This window comes from Aquarana catesbeiana, linkage group LG09, assembly GCF_042186555.1.
Source record: "Aquarana catesbeiana isolate 2022-GZ linkage group LG09, ASM4218655v1, whole genome shotgun sequence".
In the NCBI taxonomy this organism is placed as follows: domain Eukaryota; kingdom Metazoa; phylum Chordata; class Amphibia; order Anura; family Ranidae; genus Aquarana; species Aquarana catesbeiana.
In genome coordinates, this window is record NC_133332.1 from 305,991,707 (window position 1) to 306,018,544 (window position 26,838).

At 45.7% G+C, this 26,838-nt stretch overlaps 1 protein-coding gene across 1 annotated transcript in view; it reads right to left on the reverse strand.

The window, feature by feature from the left end:
• The window catches only part of LOC141108699 (histo-blood group ABO system transferase-like), an 85,928-nt gene that overhangs the window by 27,370 nt on the left and 31,720 nt on the right, over nucleotides 1–26,838 (reverse strand). Inside the window, exon 4 of the mRNA XM_073600567.1 lies at nucleotides 25,593–25,727. Coding sequence (XP_073456668.1) covers nucleotides 25,593–25,727 — 135 coding nt within the window. The remainder of the gene's footprint in view (nucleotides 1–25,592; nucleotides 25,728–26,838) is intronic.

Consider the following 26,838-nt stretch of genomic DNA (forward strand, 5'->3'; position numbering starts at 1 on the left):
TCATACCCCTTGAAATTTTCCACATTTTGTCATATTACAACCAAAAAAGTAAATGTATTTTATTGGGATTTTACATGATAGAACAAAGCAAAGTGGCACATCATTGTGAAGTGGAAGGAAAATGATTAATGGTTTTTAACATTTTTTACAAATAAATATGTGAAAAGTGTGGTGTGCATTTGTATTGAGCCCCTCTGAGTCAATACTTTGTAGAACCACCTTTTACTGCAATTACAGCTGCAAGTCTTTTTGGGGATGTCTCCACCAGCTTTGCACATCTAGAGTGACATCTTTGGCCATTCTTCTTTGCAAAATAACTCAAGCTCTATCAGACTGGTTCAAGAGAGTTCGTTAACAGCAATTTTCAAGTCTTGCCACCGATTCTAAATTGGATTTAGGTCTGGACTTTGACTGGGCCATTCTAACACATGAATGTATGAATATACTTTTATCTAAACCATCCCATTGTAGCACTGGCTGTATGTTTAAGGTAGTTGAGGGAAAATGATAAATGGTTTTCAATTTTTTTTTTTTAAATATCTGAAAAGTGTGGAGTGCATTTGTATTCAGCCCCCTTTACTCTGATACCCCTAGCTAAAATCTAGTGGAACCAATTGTCTTCAGAAGCCACCTAATTATTAGTCCACTTTCATGTAATTTAATATCTGTATAAATATAGCTGTTCTGTGAAGCCATCAGAGGTTTGTTAGAGAACCTTAGTGAACAAACAGCATCATGAGGGCCAAGGAACACACCAGACAGGTCATGGATAAAGTTGTGGTGTGTTTAAAGCAGGGTTAGGTTATAAAAAAAATATCCCAAGCTTTGAACATCTCACGTAACACTGTTCAATCTATCATCTGAAAGTGAACAGAGTATGGCACAACCGATAACCTACCAAGACATGGCAGTCCATCTAAACTGACAGGCCGGACAAGGAGAGCATTTATCAGAGAAGCAGCCAAGAGCCCCATGGTAACTCTCAAGGAGCTGCAGAGATCCATAGCTCAGGTAGAAGAATCTGTCCGCAGGACAACAATTAGTTGTGCACTCCACAAATCTGGCCTTTATGGAAGAGTGGCAAGAACACTATTGGAACTAATTTATTGTTCTTGGGCCTGCAGGATGGTGTTCAGAGAGCTTTGCATTTTTGGAGGAGCTCTCAGGTGTAAGGCTTTACACATGAGAGAGGTGGCGGTTGGGGTCTTCAGAGGTGTTCAGATTTTCAATAGTTCAGTGTAAGGACCCATCTAAGGTATGGAGTCCTCCTGTGGTATCCCAGTTAACAGTGGTTTAACTGGGAAGTAGAAAAGAGGAAGTATCTGCAAAGAGGTGGTTTGTCCCCGAGCCGGTGTAGCGTGGCTGGGGAGCTTTTAGTAGAAACGCAGATACAAAAGGGATGTTGATTCGTTGTGCCTCCTAATACCAGCAACCTTTATGTTATTCATTACTTGTCAGACTTACCCGTACCAGACTGACGAACTCGATGTAGCAGAGGATGGCCTCCCGTACGTATCTGGTTCCCGCTCCCTGATAGAGTACACAGAAGGCACGGGAGCACAGAATGGTATGAGAGCCTGGCGGGTGGTTTGCAGGGATAAGGCCCAGGATCCTGACACAAGCTGGCAGGTGGTAATAGGTAGGCTGGAGATCAGCTAACAGGTGCAGAGCAGGCAGATCCGGTCACTAGCAAAGTTGGCAGCAGGCAGTCAGCACGGTACAAAGGGAGCAGGCAGATACAAAGTGCAGGTCACAGGCAGGTTTTGGCAACAGGCAATCAGCACGGTACAAGGGGTCAGGCAGGTTCAACGTCAGAGGCAGGCCGGGATCAGTTTGCAGGCGGATAGCAGAGAGAGAGAGTCCAGTAAACAAGCCGGGTCACAGGGAGATCAGAGCAATACACAGGAAACAGGAAGTTCGGAAACAGGAAGCTGATGATCGGACAGCACCGAGCACAGCATCCCATCAGCTTAAATAGGGCAACCGGCGCCAAACACTCCACCGAGATCCTCTCTGACAATGCCCCCTCCTTAAGGGCAGCCTCCGGATGCCCAGCCGGGCCAGTCTATCCGCATTGGTGTTCCGAAAATCCCTCAAGAGTTCTTCAGCGTGTAAGTTACCCTCCGGCTCCCAAGAATTATCTTATGGTCCGTACCCCCTCCACTTGATTAAATATTGGATTTGGTTTTGTCTCTTCCTGCAATCCAAAATTGCCTCCACCTCAAACTCTTCCTCGTCGATAATTACGGGTTCAGGCGGGCCAGTATTGCGACCCAAGAAGGAATTGGGGGTAACGGGTTTAAGTAGAGACACATGAAAGACCGGATGGATCTTCAGTGAGTTAGGTAAGTCCAGCTCATAGGTCACATCATTGATCTTCCTCTTGACTGAAAAGGGACCCATGAACCTGGGACCTAACTTCCTCGAGGGACAGGCCATCCTTACATTACTGGTGGACAGCCAGACCTGGTTGCCAGGTTCCAACAACAATTGTCCTCGCTTCTTCCTGTCATACATCTTCTTATTGTACTCTTGGGTTTTAGCCATGGTTTCCTGCAATAATTTGTTGTTACTGATGAAGAAGTTCATAGTTTCAGAGACTGCAGGAATGGCACATTCAGGTAAGGAGCTGGTTAAAAAGGATGGGTGAAAACTATAGTTTGCAAAAAATGGTGTTTGCTTGATGGCCGAATGCACAGAGTTATTGTAGGCAAACTCGGCAATAGGCAGAAGAGAGACCCAGTTTGTGAGAAAGCAGAAAAACATCGGAGATACTGTTCTAGAGTCTGATTAGTTCTCTCCGTCTGCCCATTTGTCTGGGGGTGGTAGGCCGATGAGAATGCCAATTCTATCTCAAGAGATCTGCAGAGAGCTTTCCAAAACCTGGAAGTAAACTGTACCCCCCGATCAGATACTATACTTGAGGGGACTCCGTGTAGGCGTACAATTTCCTTAATGAATATTTTTGCAGTTTCCAAAGCTGATGGGGTACCCTTCATGGGTAGGAAGTGGGCCATTTTGGACAGTTTGTCTACAATGACAAAGATGGTGGAGTAGCCTTCTGTCGGCGGGAGCTCAACGATGAAGTCCATCGCGATCATTTTCCATGGCCTTTCCGGCACGGGTAAGGGTCTTAATAGACCCCAGGCCTTCGCTCGACTGCTCTTGCTCCGAGCACAGGTGATACAAGACTCCACAAAACTCTTGCAGTCGCTTACCAGCTGGGGCCACCAAAAGGTACGTTGTACCAGCTCTGTTGTCTTCAACACACCGAAATGCCCAGCCAATTTGTGGTCGTGACAGAGTTCCAGTACAGCAATCCTCAGACCCTCTGGGACCATGATTTTGTCCTTGTATCGGAACAGGCCGTCTTGCGCGCTTACATCAACTTCCACAGGAGGGGACCAATTCCTTGAGGCCAGTTTAATTCGGGATATGAGATTTCCTTGAAGAAGCAGGAAGTTTCCAGCCGGAAGAATGGTGTCTGGAGGCAAAGGTTCCCTGGAGTCATGGAACATACGAGATAATGCATCTGGTTTGGTGTTTTTGGTACCTGGTCTGTACGTTATGTGGAATTGGAATCTAGAGAAGAACAGAGCCCACCTTGCCTGCCGTGGTCTCAATCTCTTGGCTGACCTCAAGTACTCTAGATTCTTATGGTCCGTGTAGACCAAAATGGGGTGATCAGCCCCCTCCAATAAGTAGCGCCATTCTTCAAGTGCAGCTTTAATGGCCAGCAACTCCCGATCTCCTAAATCATAATTTTTCTCTGCATCGGAGAGTTTTCGTGAGAAGAAGGCCACGGGGTGAAGAAGAGCCATGGCACCTTGCCGCTGAGAAAGCACTGCCCCCACCGCGACCTCCGATGCGTCCACTTCAAGGACAAACGGTAAAGCAGGGTCTGGGTGCTTCAGGATAGAAGCGGACGTAAAGAGTTCCTTGAGCCTTCCAAAGGCCGATTGTGCCTGAGGGGACCAACAGAATTGATTTCCCTGTTTCGTCAGTTCCGTGATGGGGGCGATTATAGCAGAAAAGCCCCTTATAAATTTCCGATAAAAATTGGCGAAGCCGATAAAGCGTTGGACCCCTTTTCTATCGGCGGGAGCGGGCCAGTCCAGGATAGCTGCAACCTTTTGAGGGTCCATCTTAACACCATCGGTAGAGATGATTAAGCCGAGGAACTGAATGCTCTGGAGCTCAAATTCACATTTCTCCAATTTGGCATAAAGTCCATGCTGCCTGAGCCGGGTTAACACATTCCTGACATGCCTGTGGTGTTCATCAACTGAGGGGGAGAAGATCAGGATGTCGTCCAGGTATACTATAACGTATAAATCTAGAAGGTCATGAAAAATGTCATTGACAAAATGTTGAAAAGTCGCCGGTGCGTTGCACAGGCCGAAGGGCATGACGAGGTATTCGAAATGTCCGAACCTGGTACGGAAGGCCGTTTTCCACTCGTCTCCCTCTCTGATGCGAATGAAGTTGTAGGCCCCACGGAGATCGAGTTTGGTAAAGATTTTGGCTGAACCCAATCTTTGAAACAGCTCTGGCACGAGAGGTAAGGGATAGCGTTTTTGATGGTCACTTTATTGAGTTCCCTATAGTCGATGCAGGGTTGCAGCGAGTGGTCTTTCTTTTCAACAAAAAAGATGCCGGCTCCGGCTGGTGAGGTAGAAGGGCGGATAAAGCCTCTCTCAAGATTTTCATCGATATACTTTTTGAGGGTAACCAACTCCTGCTCAGTTAAAGGGAATATTCTCCCAAAGGGAACTTCAGATCCCGGCAACAGCTCTATGGGACAGTCGTAGGGTCTATGGGGCGGAAGGGTTTCTGCCCCTTTCTTACTAAAAACATCGGAGAATTCTCGGTAAGCGGCAGGAATCGCCTGCTGCGATTCCATGTCGGTGTTCAGACCCAAGAGTTGACTGGGTTCCACAAGAGTTCTGTATAAACAGTGCTGTTGGCAGTAACTGGACGGGAACTTGATTTTTCCAGAAACCCAATCAATGCTGGGGTTATGAGCCTGCAACCAAGGCATTCCAAGAATAATAGGGAAGAGTGTTGAAGAAATGGCGTCCAGCCGGAGAAACTCCCGATGACAGGTGTTCAGGATAGCCAGCAGTGGGATGGTTTCCTGAGTGACCGGACCAGAGCCAAGGGTGGAACCATCAGTGAGGTGGACAGCAAGTCCCTGCGACTTTGATTGAAGAGGGATGCGATGATGGGCCGCAAAGGTGAGATCAATGAAGCAACTGCAGGCTCCTGAGTCAATGATGGCCGAGGTAAGCAGATCCTGTCCTGGAAGCTGGAGGATAACGGAGAGAGCCAGATGGTTAGCAAGGAAAGGCAAGGCAGGTGCAAACTTAGAAGTAGCTGAAAGAGACTTACGTGTCTTATTTGGGCAAGACCTCACGTAATGACCTGGTTCTCCGCAATACATGCATAAGTTATTGACTCGTCAGCGCTGTCGTTCTTCAGAAGTGAGGGACGGGCGGAGAACCCCCAGTTGTATTGGTTCAGAAGTATCAAGGGCTGAGGCAGCTGGTGCATGAAGATTTTGGCTTACAGAGCTGGTAGCACTTGGGACCTTGGGGAGGACCTAAGTAGGACGGAACTGGCTAACAGACCTCTCGGAATGACGCTCTCTCAAGCGCTGATCAATCTGCACCAACAGGTTAATGAGATCTTCTAGGGTTTGGGGTACGCCAACCCATGCTAGTTCGTCCTTGAGTGCATCGGATAACCCCAAACGGAATTGGTAACGGAGGGCCGCGTCGTTCCATTCCGTGTTTGAACTCCACCGCCTAAATTCCAGAACGTAGTCTTCCGCGGGCCTGCGCCCTTGTTGTAGGGCGTGTAAGGTGGATTCAGTGGTGGCTTTTAACTGAGGGTCCTCATATAATTGAGACATGGCGGTAAAGAAAGCATCCAGGTTATCCAGACAGATTGATTTTTGCTCCAAGAGGTGGTGGGCCTAGGACTGTGGTTCTCCAGATAGCAGGGAGATGACAAAACCCACCTTGGTTGCTTCCAAAGAAAAGGTGCGTGGTTGCAATGCGAAGTACAATTCGCAAGCGTTGCGAAACGCTCGATACTTATTGCGCTCACCGGTAAATCTTTTGGGAGTAGGGACCCTGGGTTCAGGGGGTAACATAACCACTGAGGGTGCAGGTGAGAGTCCAGCAGAGGAAGCAACTTGTGGGTTCGCAGGTGAGGACAACACCTGAACTCATTCCTCCAGTCTGGTATAGCCCTCTTGAAGGCTTTTCACCGCCTGTGTGAGACCCGCCAGGTGTCTGCATAATTCATCCATGGGAGAGGTCCCCTGCTCGGGCTCGGACATGGCTGTCCGATACTGTCAGACTTACCCGTACCAGACTGACGAACCCGATGTAGCAGAGGATGGCCTCCCGTACGTATCTGGTTCCCGGCCCCTGATAGAGTACACAGAAGGCACGGGAGCACAGAATGGTATGAGAGCCTGGCGGGTGGTTTGCAGGGATAAGGCCCAGGATCCTGACACAAGCTGGCAGGTGGTAATAGGTAGGCTGGAGATCAGCTAACAGGTGCAGAGCAGGCAGATCCGGTCACTAGCAAAGTTGGCAGCAGGCAGTCAGCACGGTACAAAGGGAGCAGGCAGATACAAAGTGCAGGTCACAGGCAGGTTTTGGCAACAGGCAATCAGCACGGTACAAGGGGTCAGGCAGGTTCAACGTCAGAGGCAGGCCGGGATCAGTTTGCAGGCGGATAGCAGAGAGAGAGAGTCCAGTAAACAAGCCGGGTCACAGGGAGATCAGAGCAATACACAGGAAACAGGAAGTTCGGAAACAGGAAGCTGATGATTGGACAGCACCGAGCACAGCATCCCATCAGCTTAAATAGGGCAACCGGCGCCAAACACCGCAAGCACGCGCTCGCCGGCGCACTCCAGAGTGCCCAGCAAGTGTCCTGAACCGAGAACCTCTCTGACATTACTACTGTTTCTGTTTTAAGGAATGTTAAAGATTTTTGGTTTTGTTAATAAATGGACATCACAGCCAGATTTTCTCCATATTGGGGTTTATCTCGTTATTTTGTTAGAGCAAGGATCTCAAACTTGCGGCCCTCCAGCTGTTGCGAGACTACAAGTCCCATCATGCCTTTGCCTGTGGGAGTCATGCTTGTAACTATCAGCCTTGCAATGTCTCATGGGACTTGTAGCTTCGCAACAGCTGGAGGACCGCAAGTTTGAGATCCCTGTGTTAGAGGCTTGAGAGGTAGTTAGTGCTACCTTTGGTTGGGAGGTGAACATCTGGGGTACCCTAGTCATGTATAATAATAAAAATGATATCCTGCAGTACTAGCACACTTCTTGTCCTAGTGTGACAACACCTCTTCTCCATAGATAAATGATGGTGAGTACGCATTGTCACTCTGTGATAGGAAATGTATTGCTGGCAGAAGAACCATTCACACTGCAGCATTAGAGCATTAAATATCGCAAAGGTGTGCAGTCATTATTCCTAATGGTGACATTCAACTATTTGGATGTGTTTTTACTCACTTAGAATTTAACCTCAATTGGAGCCTGTTGACATTATAAAGGAGAATTGAAAATTTATGCAGTAATTTTTTGTGAATTGACTGTAAGGCTGGGCTCACACTGTTGTGCAGAGCGGCTCACAGCAGGCGTCAGATGCGTCACTGTTTTCAGGTCCAATTTCGGTCCGAATTGTTGGCTGAATTTGGACCTGAAATGGACCAGAAGACGTGTAGGACTCTTCTGCAAACTGCTCCGCAGCCATCCCAGAGATGTGTGAACTGGCTCTATTAAGAGCCGGTCAGTCTCCTAACATTCCCCGCATCCAATTCACAATAGTGTGAGCCCAGCCTTAAACACATATTCTCAACACCCATATTGAATAATAAAGCCATGGTAAATAAACCTGACCCAAATACAAATACTGCAGAATAGTGTGATCACCGCAACATACAGTTTTACTCTTATTTCTATAGTTTGTTTTTTCTCATGTTTTAGAATTTAGTAGTTGTAGTGCCTGACCCTAAATTCACCCCACAATTTAAAGTGATACTAAAGTCTGCTTTTTTTTTCTATAAAAAGAACAAACGTTACAATTACCTGCTCTGTGCAGTGGATTTGCACAGAGCAGCCCAGATCCTCCTCTTCTCGGATTCCTCTTCTGTGCTCCTGGCCCCTCCCTCCTGTTGAGTGCCCCCACAGCAAGCAGCTTGCTATGGGGGCACCTGAGCCGAGTCACAGCTCCCTGTGTCCATTCTGACATGGAGCTGTGGCCCGGGCCCATCCCTTCTCTCTTCTGATTGGCTAACTGACTTTGACAGCAGTTGGAGCCAATGGCGCCACTGCTGTGTCTCAGCCAATCATGAGAGAGAGTCTGGGATGGCTGAAACACTTGTGGACATCGTTGGACAGAGATGGGGCTCATGTAAGTATTAGGAGGGCTGAGGGGGGCTGCTACACACAGAAGGCTTTTTATCTTAATGCATAGAATTATGTCATTCCTATACAGTTTTACTGTCATTTCTATAGTTTGGCTTTTTCTCATGTTTTAGAATTTACTAGAAGTAGTGCCTAACCCTAAATTCACCCCACAATTTAAAGTGATACTAAAGTCTTGTTTTTTTTCTATAAAAAGAACAAACGTTATAGTTACCTGCTCTGTGCAGTGGATTAGGAGGGCTGAGGGAGGCTGCTACACACAGAAGGCTTTTTATCTTAATGCATAGAATGCATTAAGATAAAAAAACCTTCTGACTTTACAACAACTTTAACAACAAAATTTCCCTTTTATGTCTTGAGTCAATTTGTCTGTCATCCTTGATCCATCCTGCTTAAATAGATATCTGTTTCTCTAGTAATCTGCATGATTCTTAGTCCCTGTGGACTTGGAACCCTGTTACCCATTGTGGATCCCTGTTCACTTTTACTTAGGGGCTCAGTAAAGGCGGAACCGCACCTTTGGTTCATATATTTTCTAGTGCTCCTCTTGCGCTGGGCATTTTTGAGGGTCTCTTACCCTTCATTACCTTACTTAATTTAATGCCCATTGCCCATAATGATTGGCCAGCCTTTTTCTCTTCTCTACTTGTGCCTGTACACTCTTACATCTAAACTACTATTATGCCCCGTACACAGGAGCGGAATTTCTGTCGGAAAAATCTTGGATGGTTTTTCCAACGGAATTCCGCTCAAGCTTGGCTTGCATACACACGGTCACACAAGTTCTCTGAACTTTCGACCGTCAAGAACGCGGTGACGTACAACACTACGACGAGCCGAGAAAATGAAGTTCAATGATTCCGAGCATGCGTTGAATTGTTTCTGAGCATGCGTGATTTTTTGCGCGTCCGAATTGCATACAGAAGAATGCATTTTCGGATAGGAACTTTTTCCGACCGAAAAATAGAGAACCTGCTGTCAATCTTTTGCTGGCTGGAATTCTGCCAGCAAAAGTCCAATGGAGCATCGGACTTTTGCTGGCGGAATTTCCGCTCGTGTGTACAGGGCATTACAGCAGATGTGTACTACATATAAACTGTTAACAGCATTATTCTTCCTTTTCTTATTTTTTTTTTTTCCATAATGGTTTTTTATTTAAGAGAAGAAGTAACATACAGAGATTTTGAACAGTAGTTGTATAATAACAATAGGTGATACAGAGTCACATTATATGTGAGAGTCATTGAACAGTGCATAAACCTTTAAAACACTGGTCCGGTACCGAATAGTTTTATGGGCTATAAGTAAATTAAACAAAAAAATCATTCAGAGATCTATCTGTGTTTGGATATAGTGGTCATAATCATTGGTTTCTAAGAAGTAAGAGAGCATAGAGTAGTTGGTTGTGATGTAGGTGAGGTCCATCGCTGAGAGAAGTTCGTATTAGATCAGGTTCATATTGAATGCGATGGGGTGGGCTTATGTGGTGTATGCATGATGGTCTTTTGAGAATGGCTTAGTCAGGGGACTAGGGGAGGGGGAGGGGAAAGCGTGAGGTAGGGGGGCGCAGGGGATAGAAATGAGAAGGTAAGATAGAGAAGAAAAAGAAAAAGAGGGTGTCAGGACCTCGACTTGAACCTGGGACCTCAGCTGTGTCTGGCAATGAATCTTCTCACTGAGCCATCTGAGATGCTGGACAGTGCCTTGTTGGATCCTTTGGACAACTCTACCTTGTGCCTTGATTTCTGCTGAACCGTGAACTCTTTGGAACATAGCAGCGCAAAAAAGTCAGTTCCGCCAAGGGCTATCTGAACAGGTAAAAGATGAGCTTGCCAGAGTAGAGAATCCTAATGATCTTGAAGCCTTCATCCAACTATGTATCCGAGTTGATCAGAGACTTACAGAAACGAGAATGGAGAGGCTGGGAATGTTTGGAAGTAATGGTGGCATGCGTTTCTCTGCTAGTCAATTTGTTCAAAAGGATTCAAGCTTTTCTCCAGATTCTGACGCAGCTGCACCTATGCAGGTTGATGCAATTAAGAGATCCATTTCTACTCAGGAGAAAGAAAGAAGACGTTCGGAGAACCTGTGTCTATATTATAGGGACTCTGGGCATTACGCGGTTAACTGTCCTAACAAGGTTAGAAGAACAATTACGGAGACTGATGTGATCGTGCCTGAACAAATAAACTCTATTACCCAGTCTTTCTCACCACTGATTCTCAAAGAAAATAAAGTAAATTCTCCATTATCCCCTTTCATCCTTTTTAGGCTTATTTCTGAGGGCCGTGAAAACCCCTGCTCTGCTATGCTGGACTCTGGGGCTGGAGGAAACTTTATGGACATAGAGTTTGCCCACAGCAATAACATTCAAGCCAGAAATACATCTGCTCCTATTGAGTTGGAGACGGTTGATGGTTCACCCTTATCATCAGGACCTGTTACTCATAAAATGGTTCCTCTGGTACTCCAGTTTGAGGCTGACCATCGTGAGACCATTAGCTTTCAGTTGATCACATCACCCAAATTTTCTGACATTTTGGGCATTCCTTGGTTCTCCACTCACAATCCCTCTATTAACCGGGGAGCATGGACTATAGATTTCACATCCTCCCACTGCAAGGAACACTGTAGGGAACCTAACCAAACAGGTTCTCCGTTGGTCAAGGAATTGCAAGTTGGTGTGAAAACTTGCCTCCACAATACCATGTGTTCCGTGATGTCTGTGATGAGAAGAATGCAGATCAATTACCTCCTCATCACCCATATGATTGCCCCATTGAGCTGCTCCCAGGGGCAGAAATACCTTTCGGCCGCTTTTTCAATCTGTCAGAACCTGAATTAAAAGTGCTCAGGGAGTGACTTGATGAGAATTTAGCGAAGGACTTTATTAGACACTCAACATCTCCTGCAGGAGCAGCCCTGTTCTTTGTTGAAAAAAAAGACTCCACCTTGCGTCCATGCATTGGTTACAGGCATGTGAATAAGGTCACTATTAAAAAACCGCTATCCACTCCCCGCGATCTCAGAAATGTTGGAAAGACTTTGTTCTGCCAAAGCGTTTACAAAACATGCCCGGGGGGGGGGGGGGGGGGGGCATGGGCGACTAATAGAAAAATGCCTTTAGAACCAGATATGGACATTTCAAGTCCTTGGTCATACCTTTTGGTCTTTGGAATGCCCCTGCGACCTTTCAACACTTCATGTTTTTCGAGATCTGTTGGACCAATTTGTTATTGCTTATCTGGATGACATCCTTATCTTTTCCTGAAATAGCACCGCAAGCATGTTTGTACTGTCTTTGAAAGATTAAAGCAGAATCGACTTTACATCAAACTGGAGAAATGTGAGTTTGAACAAGCCCAGATCAATTTCTTGAGGTATATTATTTCTCCAGATGGAGTGAGCATGGATCCCGAGAAGATTAAAGCAGTGGTAGATTAGCCTGCCTCTGGAAACATTAAAGAAATCCAACGATTTTTCGGGTTTGCCAACTTCTACAGAAAATTCATAAGGAACTTCTCTAAGGTGATAGCGCCAATTACACAGCTAACAAAGAAAGGGATGCCCCTTGTGTGGACGTCTGAGGCACAGGCACTTATGCACCAATATTGATACATCCCAATCCTGAATTACTTTTTATAGTGGAAGTGGATGCTTCGGACTCTGCCGTGGGAGCTATCCTCTCTCAACAGCGTGGTGAAAAGATGCAGCTTCATCCTTGCGCTTACTTCTCTCATTTAATGTCTTTAGCTGAAAAAAATTATGGCATTTGGAATAAAGAGTTGCTTCCTTAATTGCCAGTATTTTCTGAATGGAGGCATTTGCTAGAAGGTGCTAAGCATCCTGTGACCGTTCTCACCGATCATAAAAATCTGGAATTCATTCGTTCTGCCAAGAGATTGTCTTCTAGACAAAAATGTTGGTCATTGTTCTTTTGCAGGTTTAATTTTATTATCTCATATCGACCTAGGTCAAGGAATGGTAAGGCCGATGTCTTATCACGAATGTTGTCTGGGCCTCTCCAGTAAGACAACTCTGAATACACCGTCCTGCCTCAAAAGAACTTTCTAGGGGCCACAAGTTCTAAAGCATTCTTGAGGCTCCTCAAGGAAGAGTACGAGAATGACCCACTCCTCAATAATCTTTTTATGTACTAAGGATGTATAGTTATTTCTGCGCTACCATGAAAGGAGGGGGGAACTCAAGGTGGAACTGCTGCAGGCACCGAGTATGGGTCAAGCCAAACCCATAGGGCAATGAAATAACAGTGGGGGTTGGTGCTGCGCTATTCCGAGTAAAGTACAGAAAATATATTGCTAAAGGTAGCAGTACATCTTCCTATGGACCTCATCCTTGAGTACAAAAACGCCTTCTAGACTCGAGCACATCTTCTCTATGTACCTGAAGTTGCTCGGGTTGAAGTCCTCTAGTTGGTTCATGACTCCAAACTTGCTGGAAATTTTGGGGTTTCTAAGACGGTGGAACTTTTATCACGTTCCTTTTGGTGGCCTGGGTACAAAAGAGATGTCAAAGGTTATGTAGTGCCTGGTCTGTGCTCGCAATAAGACACCCCGAGCTTCTCCTTTTGGGGTTGCTCCATCCACTCCGTCTTATCAAGACCATGGAGATCAATTGCTATGGACTTTGTGGTCAATTTACCCCCCCCCCCTATACAGAAATGACCACTATCTTGGTTATCGACCGCCTACTAAGATGGCTCACTTTAAACCTGTCAAGGGGTAACCTCTGTTGAACAAACTGCGGAGTTGATGGTTTGAGAAGTCTTTAGACTACATGGAATTCCAGAAGATGTAGTTTCTGAAAGAGAAGTACAGTTCACTTCAAAATTTCAGAAAAGCTTTTGCTCAGCTTTAGGAGTAACAATCAATCTGTCTTCTGCTTTTCATCCCCAGTCTAATGGTCAGACCAAGAGGACCAATCAAATGTTAGAGCAGTACCTTCAATGTTTTCTTAGTCCACACAGTTATCCTGAAGATAACTATCTTCCTACAGCGGAGTTTGCTTATAACAATTCTAAGCATGGCTCCACCTCTCAGAACCCTTTTTTCCTAAACACTGGGCATCATCCAGCTTTTATCCCTGATCTCCGTATCTCAACTCCATTTCCTGCTGTTACCAACAGATTAACTGCTTTACAAGAGATCCAGGAGAAATTGATCGACACTTTAAGGCAGTTGCGGCTGGTGTTCAAAATTTTTGCAAACAAACTGAAAAATTGAACTGCAGGCCTGGTCTGAACACATGCTGTGCCCACAATGAGGGGTTCCCACCATCCCTGTGCTGAGTTCCCGGGTCTGTACACCCGCTGTGCCCATTATGAGGGGTTCATTTGTTTATTGAAAAAATCTTACAAACAACAACTTATATACAATAAAACTATAATAAATAAAACATTTACAAAATAATTGAATACGACTATACAAAACAAAAAAGAAGAACATAATAAATTGTGCAAACCAAATTGCGCACAACATAATCCCTACGAGACTAAAGAACATCATTGTCACCATGCATGTAGCCTTTTATGAAAAATATATTTGATCTGAAAATCTAGGGGAATGAAATAAGACTACAAAGAAAAGATCACCCCGAGATCAACAGGCAGCAGCTACAGAGTCCTGATATTCCTCCACGCCCTTATCCAGGCCCCCTGCTGCCACCTGTTTTTCTCAAGACCGTGAATCTTCCCAACCTTACCCAGAGGACTTTACACCATAAGGATACCTGACACCGTGCACTCCACGTGAAATAACGGACTACTAGACTAACTAAAAAAAAGTGTTTCCAAATCATAATTCCGATGAGTCTGGAATACACTCACTCTGCATAACTCATATGGGGAGGAAGGGTATACTCAGAGAACTCCCCACCCTCTTGTACACCTCTATATTAAAAGGGCACTGAAGTAGAAAGTGATCCATGGACTCCACTCTCGGGCAGCCCCGATCACTCATGGAAAGAAACTTCAAATTGCCCTTCACATATAGTTTTCCATGAAAGGCAAGCCAAGCCTGATCCCAAAAACTTCATTGGGATTCTCTCCAAATCAATCAATCGCAAACCCACCCCTAAAACCCGGAATGGGCAATCCCTTAAGGCCAGTGGCTCGCAAAAAAGCAGAGCTCATGATCTGCTTCTCAAGAAGTTTCCTTGGAAGAGATGTGATTTCTCCTGCTGTTACTTGCCACTGCCGAAGCATTTTCAAACACAGGACAACATAAGCCGGGAGCTTATCATGCTTGACCCTCAGGCTTTTCACTGACCCATTTTACCAGTCTCACAGAAAGGGCCTAAACCAGGACTGGAAAATAACCACCCACCCAGGTGGTCTCTCTGCCAACATGTTACCAAGATTGTACTTCACAAACATCAGAGAGAAAAAGACTACATGGTTGATCATTCCTAGACCACCCTCCTGCCTAGGAAGGTAAGTCACATTCCTTTTGATAAGGTTTATTTTGTTCCCCCATAACAGCTAGAAGAAATGACTATAGACCCTGGTATAGAGAGAAACTAGCAAAACGCAAACAAAACTGACATACAGAAAAATTGGAATCAGGTAAGTCTTCATCAGATCAACTTTTTCCTTCAAGGAAAGCCACCAACCTTACCAGCTTGCCATCTTGGCAGAGGCATTCTCTAGCCTGTTCACCCAATTTGTATGACCATAGTCACCTGGGCCAAATTCAATGCCTAGAACTCAAATTTTTTGCTGGGGCTCCGGGAAGTCATCCGGGAGAACAAAGCTCTCACCTTCCACGCCCATCCAGAAAGCTTCACACTTGTCCTGGTTGACCTTTGAATCTGATGCCTCTGTATACTGCCTTATCACTGAGTCCATCTCCTGCGCTTCCCCAGTCCCAGAGACAAAAACAGAAACATCATCAGCACAGGCCACAACCTTCAAAGGAGGCTTACTAGCAATGCCCAAATGGTACCCCAAACAATGGTCCACTCTCTAGCCTTCTAATGAAGGGATCGATTGCAAACACATATAGCAGAGGACGCAGTGGACACCCCTGATGCACACCCGAACCGACCACAAAGGGCTGCCTGACCCAATCATTAACCAGAAGAACAGTTGATCTGTCAATTCTCTGCTCAGAGAACCGGAAACTGTGTGCTTACACATACAGATCCTGGTTCTCCATGTGCCCCGAGCATCGGCTCGGGGAGCGAGCGGGCAGCACGCGCGCCCCCTAGTGGCCGTCTGTTACCGACGTAACATAACGGCGATTCACGCAGCCAAGCCATGTTGCCGCAGTACAACTGCGGGGGTTGGTCAGCAAGGGATTAATGTGCACATCTACCAAACCTGCTTCCCTAACTATGCATTGAGAAAAAGGCTGTCATAGCCCAGCTTATCTCTGAAACCTCTCCTGTCTTTAGACCTAGTAATGGTGTTGAAATCACCTCCAAAGATAACCTGCTGGGCTGTAAAAAGAAAAATCTTTGTAAAAAGGCATTTCCTGTCTCACTTTGTCTGGGGACCATAGATGTTAATCAGGCACAGATCCTGTCCCCTCACAGAGATGTCAAAGACCATGCATCTCCCAATCTCTACCACAATCACCCACCAGCAGATGGGTCTTTTGCAAAAACAAAATGTCAGCATCAAACTCGCTGAGCAAAAATAAGGCCATATGATGAGCACTTACTTATTCTTAAGCTGGCAACATTAATGGTTACCACTTTTAACGGAGTGGGAACTGCCATTAGGGTAGTTGAGGCAGCTGTTTCTTAGCCTGACTACTCCCTCTCCCTGGAGAACCAGCGCCAGGCCTGTACTGGCCATAGGGACTACCGGGAGATTCCCGGTGGGCTGATGTCTCAGTGGGCCAGTCAGGTGCAGTCCTGGAGCCGCTCCTCTCTGACAGTGAGTGATCGCAATTTCACTCCTGTCAGGAGGAGAAGCTTCCTTCCATTAGGCGTTATGCTCCCTCCAGCCTGCAGGGGGAGATAGACCAACGGCAGACTTTCCTTCCTCTCTCCCCTATTACTTGTTATCACATGACTGGAGAGAGGAACGAGAAGCTGCCTTCAAAACGGTGAGTACATGTGGGAGGGGGAGGAGAGGGAGGACACTGATGTGAAGGGCTGCTGATGGGGGCTCTCTGATGGGGACTGTGATGTAAAGTGGGCTGCTGGTGGGGACTCTGATGTGAAGGGAGCTGCTGGTGGGGACTCTGATGTGAAGGGAGCTGCTGGTGGGGACTCTGATGTGAAGGGAGCTGCTGGTGGGGACTATGATGTCAAGGGAGCTGCTGGTGGGGACTCTGATGTAAAGTGGGCTGCTGGTGGGGACTCTGATGTGAAGGGAGCTGCTGGTGGGGACTCTGATGTGAAGTGGGCTGCTGGTGGGGACTCTGATGTGAAGGGAGCTGCTGGTGGGGACTCTGATGTGAAGGGAGCTGCTGGTGGGGACTCTGATGTGAAGGGAGCTGCTGGTGGGGACTCTGATGTGAAGTGGGCTGCTGGTGGGGACTCTGATGTGAAGTGGGCTGCTGGTGGGGACTCTGATGTGAAGGGAGCTGCTGGTGGGGACTCTGATGTGAAGTGGGCTGCTGGTGGGGACTCTGATGTGAAGGGAGCTGCTGGTGGGGACTCTGATGTGAAGTGGGCTGCTGGTGGGGACTCTGATGTGAAGGGAGCTGCTGGTGGGGACTCTGATGTGAAGTGGGCTGCTGGTGGGGACTCTGATGTGAAGTGGGCTGCTGGTGGGGACTCTGATGTGAAGGGAGCTGCTGGTGGGGACTCTGATGTGAAGGGAGCTGCTGGTGGGGACTGCTATGTGAAGTGAGCTGCTGATTGGGACACTCTGATGTAAGGGGGGCGCTGTTGGGGACACTCTGATGTAAGGGGGACGCTGTTGGGGACACTCAAAATTAAAGTGGGCCAGTCATGAGGAAGTCCAGGGCAAAATTCTTGTCCCAGTCCAGCCCTGACCAGCGCACTTCATTGCACCCTGGAACTCATCCATAGAGGATGCTGAACTCAACGAGTCCCACTCATCGTTGTCATCTGACAGGACCCCAAACTTATTTGTCAAAGGCAAAACCTTAGGATTTAAGGTAACTGAACCTCTTTTTGTTCCTTCTTTTGCCCTTCCTCCTCCTATCCTCCAACCACTCCATATCATCCTTGGACAAACTGGAATCAACAGCTTCCCCACTCCTACCCTCCCACCACTCTCCCTTCCCTTATCTACCACCAGGCCAGCCTCTTCACCATTTTTCCCACTCCTCTGCACCCCACAACCCTCAATAGAAACCCTGCAGCATCCGGGGGGAGGGACTGGCACCACACTTGATGCACCTGCCCCAGCACCTCTTGCTACCTCTGCAATTTTGGAAGACATAGACACAGAAGGATTGGACACATTCTGAGTAACTGATACCTTACATACAGACTGGGAAGACACAGGCACACGAGGACATACTGGGTATTGGCACAGACCGGGGCACCACAGACTGGGAAGACAGACATATTGGGTATTGGCACAGACTTAGAGGGAATCACAGGCACTCCAGCTGCTTAGCTCTGAGCATCCTCCATGTCCAGGCGGAAGAACTCTCTCATGAGCTCAGGCTTGTTGTGCATTGCCTCAGTACACTGACTGTAAGGATGTCCCACCGCATTGCACAATTTGCACCTTATAATGTTACAATCCTTTGCCAAATGTCCTACACCCTGACACAGAGAGCACTTTATCACCGGACAGGAGGATGCAAGATGCCCTTTATCTCCACACTTGTTGCATAGCTTTGGCTGGCCTGGGTAGAAGATGGTCAGCCGGTCTTTCCCCAGGAAAGCTGAGGATGGCAGATGCTGGACGACATTGTCAATGACTTTTAATTTCACTCAGAATGCTAATTTGTAATCCTGTGAGCCTCCAGGTAATTGACCAAATCTGGTCTCCAAAATAGTATATCTTTGCAAATGATCAGCTGCTAACGTTACGCATGTCTCATAACCATGCAAAATAGTTAAACCAAATTGTACACGCGCTGCGCTTATCAAAATAAAAAATAAGAAATTTCCACTAAAATATTAATAAAGTGATATTGTGCTTAACATATACAAAATCTATTAATACTATACTATACGTTAATGTGCAATAAATTTCAATGAATGAATAAATAGGTAAAAGTGATCCAATAAGCCTGTGTATTGCAAATATTCCACAAAGCTTGTGCAATTTTCAAACATTAATAGATAATTCAACACAGACATCCATGCGATTTGGTGTTGCATCCAAGCATATCAGTACTGCATCTATGCAATATGGTGTTAGTGCAATGTTCGAACCATAAAAAGTTAAAAAATACAAAAAAACGCATCCATGCGATTTGGTTCTACATCCATGTGATTCTTTGCAATTCAGTGCTGTGTTGCTGTGCAATGATTAAATTAACAGTCCGATTTAGTGTTGCATCCATGCATTTCAGTGCTGCATCTATGCAATATGGTATTAGTGCAATGTTCAAACAATAAAAAGTTAAAAAATACAAAAAAACGCATCCATGCGATTTGGTATTGCATCCATGTGATTCTATGCAATTCAGTGCTGTGTTGTTGTGCAATGATCAAATTAACAGTCCACAGATCTTCCACAATCCATTCATGTGAACACAAACTAAAGTGCTGTGCGCTCATACAAGTGCTCCCCCCCAGGTGATAGCCCCTCACCTTAGGGCGTGTGACCTTGCGATTAAGCTTGGTCAGAATGCGCCTTAGAACCTCTACGGGTTCGATGTTATATGCAGGGTCCTGGATAGATTTGCACTGGTGCCTCTGTTCCTCACAGCAGTCCCGCTTGTACCTCAATATATCAACACAAAAAGCACTTCATGGTGCAGTATGTACTAAATTTATTAAAATCATAAACAAATCCAGCAATGGGTACTCACAGATACAAGGCGCTTAAGGGCGCCACACTAAAACAGCAGAAACAAACAGGCAACAGCGGCCGGTATGGGGCCGGTATGGGGTGGCGTGCTAATCTGTCCCAACATACAACCTGTTGCATGGATGCATTTTTTTGTATTTTTTAACTTTTTATGGTTCGAACATTGCACTAACACCATATTGCATAGATGCAGTACTGATATGCTTGGATGCAACACCAAATCGCATTGATGTTTGTGTTGAATTATCTATTAATGTTTGAAAATTGCACAAGCTTTGTGGAATATTTGCAATACACAGGCTTATTGGATCACTTTTATCTATTTATTCATTCATTGAAATTTATTGCACTTTAACGTATAGTATAGTATTAATAGATTTTGTATATGTTAAGCACAATATCACTTTATTAATATTTTAGTGGAAATTTCGTATTTTTTATTTTGATAAGCGCAGCGTGTGTACAATTTGACTTTTAATTTTTAACTGCACAGACCACTCCCCCATCCATTTTCCCCAATCATCCAAAATCTTACAAAATCGTCTCCATACCTCCTCAACCATACGGATAAATCCCCTTGTGGTATAGACTCATTGCGGACAAGAATTGTCACCATTTTAATGAGTGGATGGCGTGATACAAGCTTGGGGATGAGCCCTCTCCAGTCCAGCAAGCCCCTACACACGTGCTCATATTTCTCCCAAAACTCCAGATGGATAGACAAATCTTACTCATAGGAACCTGCCGGACTGATCAGGGCAAAGATATCTGTGGGCCTAAACCCCATCTGCCGAATTTTATCCACCACTTCCCTCCTATGCGGAGGAAGTCCTCCACCCTCCCATTTAAGCTGCACAACATTCCTCCTTTTAAACATTGAGGTATCAGGAACCATGAATCAGACCGAGACAGAAGTATAGTTAAATCACACTTGTGTAATAATAATAATAATAAGGTAAACAGAGTAAACTTAGTCAAAACAAGCCAGAGTTCAGTAACCGGATCGGGTAGTCAGCCAAGCAAATGTCAGAGAGCCAGAGATAAACGTAGTAGTATAGCAAGCAGGATCAGGAGCCAGAAGGAACATCAGCCGTGCAAGTCTTCAACAGGAACGCAGGAGAAAAGTCTCTGTGATGTTGACAAAGGCGAAGGCAGAGATCAAGTAAGCCGGACGGCTTTAAGAAGGCAGGACTGACAAGCAGAATCAACAACAGCTGGGTAACTGTGGAAAGAGATGGGAGCTGGCAATTAGCCGACAGCTGAGCGGCCAGTTTAGAGAAGGAAGGGCTGAGCCCAGCCCTGACAGTAACCCCTCCTCAACGACCCCTCCCCCTCTGGGGACCACAGTGCTTGAGGGGAAAACGTCTATGGAAATCTCGGAGGAGGACAGGTGCATGTACATCCGAGGATGAGACCCAAGAGCGTTCCTCCGGACCGTACCCCTTCCAATGCACCAGGTACTGTATGCACCCACGGAACCGGGAGTCAACAATGGATTGTACTTCATACTTCTCATGGTTCTCAACCTGTATAGGGTAAGGACGTGGCACCCAGGTGGTAAAGCGGTTGCAGACCAAAGGTTTCAATAAGGAGACATGAAACACATTTGAGATGCACATACTAGGAGGAAGGTCCAAGGCGTAAGCCACTGGGTTAATCCTGCAAAGAATATGGAAAGGCCCAATAAACCAAGGTGCGACTTCAAATAAGGAACACGAAGTCGGAGGTTGCGAGACGACAGCCAGACTGTCCCCAACCTGGTAGAAGGCGCAGACAGGTGTCTACAGTCAGCATGGAGTCTGTACCTATCATTAGCATGTTGCAAAGCCTCCTGAACTTGTGCCTAAGTGGAACGAAGACCACGGAGATGTTCCTCTAATGCAGGAATACTCTGCCCACGGTAATAGGTCTGGCCAGTTGTTTTGATGGTCAGAAATATAGCAACGTAGGAATTGCTCCAAGGACTGATTGGCTCGTTCTGCGGCCCTATTAGACTGCGGGTGATACGCAGAGGAGAAAGCAAGCTGAATTCCCAACTGTGCACAAAAGGCTCGCCAGAACCAGGAGACAAACCGACTACCCCTGTCCGAGACATTCACCTTGGGTAGCCAATGTAAGCGAAAGATCTCCCGAGCAAAAATGGAAGCCAGTTCCTTAGAAGTGGGCAACTTCTTAAGTGGAATACAATGACACATCTTTGAGAACCGGTCAACCACCATAAGGATAACAGTGTTGCCTTGGGAGTTGGGTAACTCCACAATGAAATCCATAGACAGGTGGGTCCAAGGCCTTTCCCCATTGGGTATGGGTTGTAGGAGGCCCACTGGAAGGTGTCGTGGAGTCTTACTCTAAGCACACATGGAACAGGCAGCTACGAAGGCAGTTACATCAGCCCATAGACTAGTCCACAAGAATTGTTGGGAAATGGCCCAAACGAGTTGATTCCTCCCAGGGTGGCCAGCAGCCTTGGGAGAATGGTAAGTCTGGAGCATAGCAGTATGGAGACTCTCTGGGACAAAGCAGCGGTCACAAGGTTTCTCAGGAGGAGCATGGACCTGAGCAGCAAGAATTTTGCCACCCAAAATTCTTGCAAGAATTTTCAAAATTCTTGCAAGACTGGTGCCAACCTTAGCCAGAAAACGATCGGGAGGAATCACAGGAACCGGAACTGACTCCAACTTGGAAGTGGAGGAAAATTGTCGTGACAAGGCGTGAGCCCTTACATTCTTAGTAGAATGAGACAATGTAATTAAAACTCGACAAGTAAAGAGCCCATCGCACCTTTCTGGGAGAGAGGCGCTTAGCCTCAGACAAAAATGTGAGGTTCTTATGGTCAGTAAGAATGAGAACTTGCACAGTGGTACCTTCAAGAAGATGTCTCCATTCTTTCAGGGCTAAAATGATCAGCAACAGCTCTCTGTCACCAATCTCGTAATTGAACTCTGCAGGTGACAATTTCTTGGAAAAGTAGCCACACGGATGCATAGCGCTCTCAGAATTAGAACGTTGAGACAGAAGGGCGCCAACTCCAGTCTCAGGAGCATCAACTTCTAGGATAAAAGGCAATGTACGATCAGGATGTGCCAACACAGGAACAGAAACAAAGGCAGCCTTGAGACTCTCAAAGGCCTTAATGGACTCCGGAGACCAACTCTGTGGGTTACCGTCCTTTCTGGTCATATCAGTCAGGGGCTTGACCAGAGGCGAGAAGTTACGAATAAACTTCCGATAATAGTTGACAAAGCCCAGGAAACGCTGCAGAGGACGTAAACCCACGGGTCAGGGCCACTGTAGGACTGCTGAAAGTTTCTCTGGGTCCATCGAAAAACCAGCAGTGGAAATGAGAGGCCAGGAATTTAACCTGTTCACGATGGAACTCGCACTTCTTCAGTTTACAATAGAGATTGTTTTCTCTTAGTTTCTGAAGCACAAGACAGACATGTGTGTGGTGGCTCTCCAGGGACTTGGAAAATAGGAGGATATCAGAGATAAACCACCACACATAACTGCAACAAATCTCGGAGGACATAGTTAATAAATTCCTGGAAAACTGCCGGGGCGTTACAAAGGCCAAAAGGCATCATGAGGTACTCATAATGGCCTGTTCTGGTATTAAACGCAGTTTTCCACTCGTCGCCCTCCTTAATCTGCACGAGATTGTATGCCCCTCTAAAATCAAGCTTCGTGAAAACCATTGCTCCCTTGAGGCGGTCAAATAACTCTGTAATCAATGGAATCGGGTAGGCATTCTTAATCGTGAAACGATTGAGACCCCTATAATCAATACAAAGTCTCAGTTCACCACTCTTCTTCTTCACAAAGAAGAAACCAGCACCAGCAAGAGATGAGGATTTGTAGATGAAACCTCGAGAAAGTGCGTCTGCAACATACTCCTCCATGGCCTTATCCTCCAAGACTGACAAAGGGTAAACGAGGGGGTATGGCACCAGTTTGAAGGTCAATTGCGCAATCATAAGGCCGGTGTGGAGGCAAACTACCGGCTTGACCTTTGTCAAAGACATCGCTAAAATCGCGGTACTCCTCCGGCAGGGAGGAGAGTGAAGAGGTGCACAGGACCTTGGCTACCTTCTGGAAGCATGTCTCACTGCATTGAGGTGACCAGGAGAGAACCTCAGCACAGAGCCAATCAAAAGAGGGGTTGTGCCTCTGTAACCAAAGATAACCAATAACCAGTGGAAACCTAGGTGAGGAAATAACTTGTAATTGGATTATCTTATGGTGAAGCCCCTACGGCCATGGACAACGGAACCGTCTCATGAGTCACATGGGCAGGCTGTAGAGGTCTCCCATCAAGAGCCTCAATGGCAAGTGGAGTGTCACGCAGCTGCAGCGGAATCGAGTGCTGCGATACAAAGGCAGCATCAATGAACAGGACTGCAGCCCCAGAGTTGATTAGAGCCTGTATCTCGATGGACGACTCACCCCAAGAAAGGGTGACCGAAACCAGGGGCTTATCCTTCTGGATAACTGGGGATGAAACAACGCCACCTAAGGTCTGTCCATGACAGGATCTCAAGGTTCAGGCGTTCCCTGGACGGGTAGGGCAAGACTTTAAAAAGTGACCTGCCTGGCCACAATAAAGGCACAATCTCTCCCTCCTCCTAAAGGCTTTTTCATCCGCAGAGAGACCCGTGAAGCCCAAGTGCATGGGTTCATCTTCACTGACCGACTCTGTACCAGTAGGCATGGGAGGTGAGGGAGGCAAGGGTGGGACTGCAAAGCTTGAAGGCAAACGTACAGGAGGCTTCCACAAGCGCTCCTTAAAAGAGAGTCTTTCTCTGAGTCTGGAGTCAATGAGGATGGCAAACGTGATCAACGTCTCCAGCTCAGTGGGTATATCTCGGGCTGCTATCTCATCCTTGCTGGAATCCGAGAGACCATGAGAAAAAGCAGCCACGAGGGCCTCATTGTTCCAAGCAACCTCTGCTGCCAGAGTACGGAATTCAATGGCGTAGTTGGCAACAGTTCTCGTACTCTGTTCGATGGAAATGAGGCACTTGGCAGCAGAAGCTTAGCATGCGGGAACGTCAAATACCCTTTTAAAGGAGGCCACAAACTCAGGGTAACTCAAGACAACAGGTTTTTGCATCTCCCATAGAGGGATTGCCCAGGCCAAGGCTCTCTCAGAAAGCAAAGATATCAGGAAACCTACTTTGCTTCTGTCCGTGGGAAACGCCTGGGGCAGCACCTCAAAGTAAATCTCAACCTGGTTGAGAAACCCTCTGCATTGAACTGGATCGCCCCCAAATCATTGGAGAAGCGGAGCGGAACCAGACGCCGCGGTTCTAAATTAATAATAACTACTGCAGTAGGGAGCAAACCCAAAAGACACACTCAGCATCTTTCCAAAATAACTGTTCTGTTTTATTTGACGCAATTGAAGGTTTTTATACACATGATTACGTAGGTATCACATATTACAATTGTACTTGTATGGTAACAAAGGGCATAACATAGGCAGGCTAATTTTAACCAGGACTCGAAAAAATGCAAACGTGTAATGAAAACATTATTAGTGCGGTGTGCACAATGAGTGCAGTGTGCAATACATAGGCAAACCATACAAAATAGAATACAATTTTATACAGAATTTAAAATTTCCTTAACATGACAAAGGTATATCTGATATACAAAACAAAAAGGTTCCCTGCATTATTGTACAAATTAAAGATATGTGATAACAGCAACACTGAAATATCCGAATACTACATATCAAAACTAAATAGGTGCGCTGTCACTTTAAGGTGCTATTCATATGAATGTAGATACAACAATTTAATTATAATAATAAAATGAGTGCAAAAATATGAAAATAATTAAAAATAAAAACAATCACAATAAAAAGTCTTTATATGTGAAATAGAGTACAGAAAGTCTCAAAGCTGACAATAACGAACTGTGCATTAATCCAAATGATAAGTGATCTCCAAGTGAATGACAGCATTGCTCACACACTTCTTACCAAATGGAGAGATCTCAATAGCCAGAGATCTATTGCACTTTGCTGTGATACAGTCACAATATCTCCATCGGCAATTCAGGTTTGTTATGGCTCCAGACAGATGGAAAGACCACAACTTATAGAGGTCAAATGTGCTGCATGGTGACCCAGCCAAAGTTATATCTGAACAACATGTGCAGTAGCTATAATGTTATGTATTGTAGTTTTTAACTTACTTTCTGATAGCAAATACTGTGAGACCAATGCGAGTGCCTGCTTTGTGGTGCTGAGCATTGATTATATCTATATTAAAGGTACCTTCCCATACAATTGGAGCAAGCCAAGGTGTCACTGTCAACACATCTGTTTTCCTGTAGGTTAGAAAAAGGTATATTTTATATCAAAGTTGTTTGTGTAACCTAGGATAAAACAGGTATTTAAAGTATACATATGCCCACACTATTAGCATTAAAATATTTAATATTATTGTTAGAAAAATAAGAAAAAGGAAGAGAACAGGGCACACAAAGGAACAATTAATAGGCCCTACATTACTAACGTCACTTGACGAACACATCACAACATTGTCGTAACCCGAAGACAATAAAGAGCAATTTTGTTAAGCATCATTCTAGGAGATCTTACACACTTGGGACCTCAGGAATATGTCAACCTCACACTACAGCACAGCACAAGAGGCCCTTAAAATACATAGGACAAAGTCTTCGGTATAAGACCTATGTAAAGGTTCGTATTGTACTGTTACAATGTTAAACACCGATGTATCGGTTCCTGTGGACCTGTTTTCTGTGATAAATTAAAAATGAAAAAAAAAAAAATAATTACATATTGTTATAAAGCAGTAAAGGGTTTTTAAAACAAGCCCTCATTGACCTACATACTGCAGCTATTGTAAAGCAGGAATTAGCAAATAGTTTGGTCTGACCCCCTGTTTGAGAAGCCAAGTATCATATATGGAAGCAGTGTATGTGTGTGTGTATATGTTTATATATGTGTGTGTTTGTGTGTATATATATATATATATATTGTACAGGACGCCGTGGCTGGGTCCTGGAAGGACGCTATGTTTCCCCTCTGTTTGGACTGTGGTCCCTTTAAGGGAACAAAAAGGGTTAACTCACCTGTCAGAGGAAGTGGGTTTAAAACAAGACAGGAAGTTGGAGTGGAGGGTGGAGGAGTGTAAAGGAGAATGTGGATGGTGGATGGTGTTTGTTGTGCAGCAACAAAAGTGAATAGCAGTGTCCTGCCTGGAAGTCTCCTGCCAGGGGAAGCTAGCTGCAACAGAAATTAAGGACTGTTTAACTGCGATAGCAGTTCTGGACTTTGCAAGTCGGTGAGACTAAAACCTTTTTCTTTTGTTTTGCTGCTGTAAAGCTATTTAAGTTCAATAAATCTCCTTTTGAGTGAAAAGCCTGTGTCCTGCGATCTAGCTGGTCCCCCAAACATTACAAGTGGTGCTCG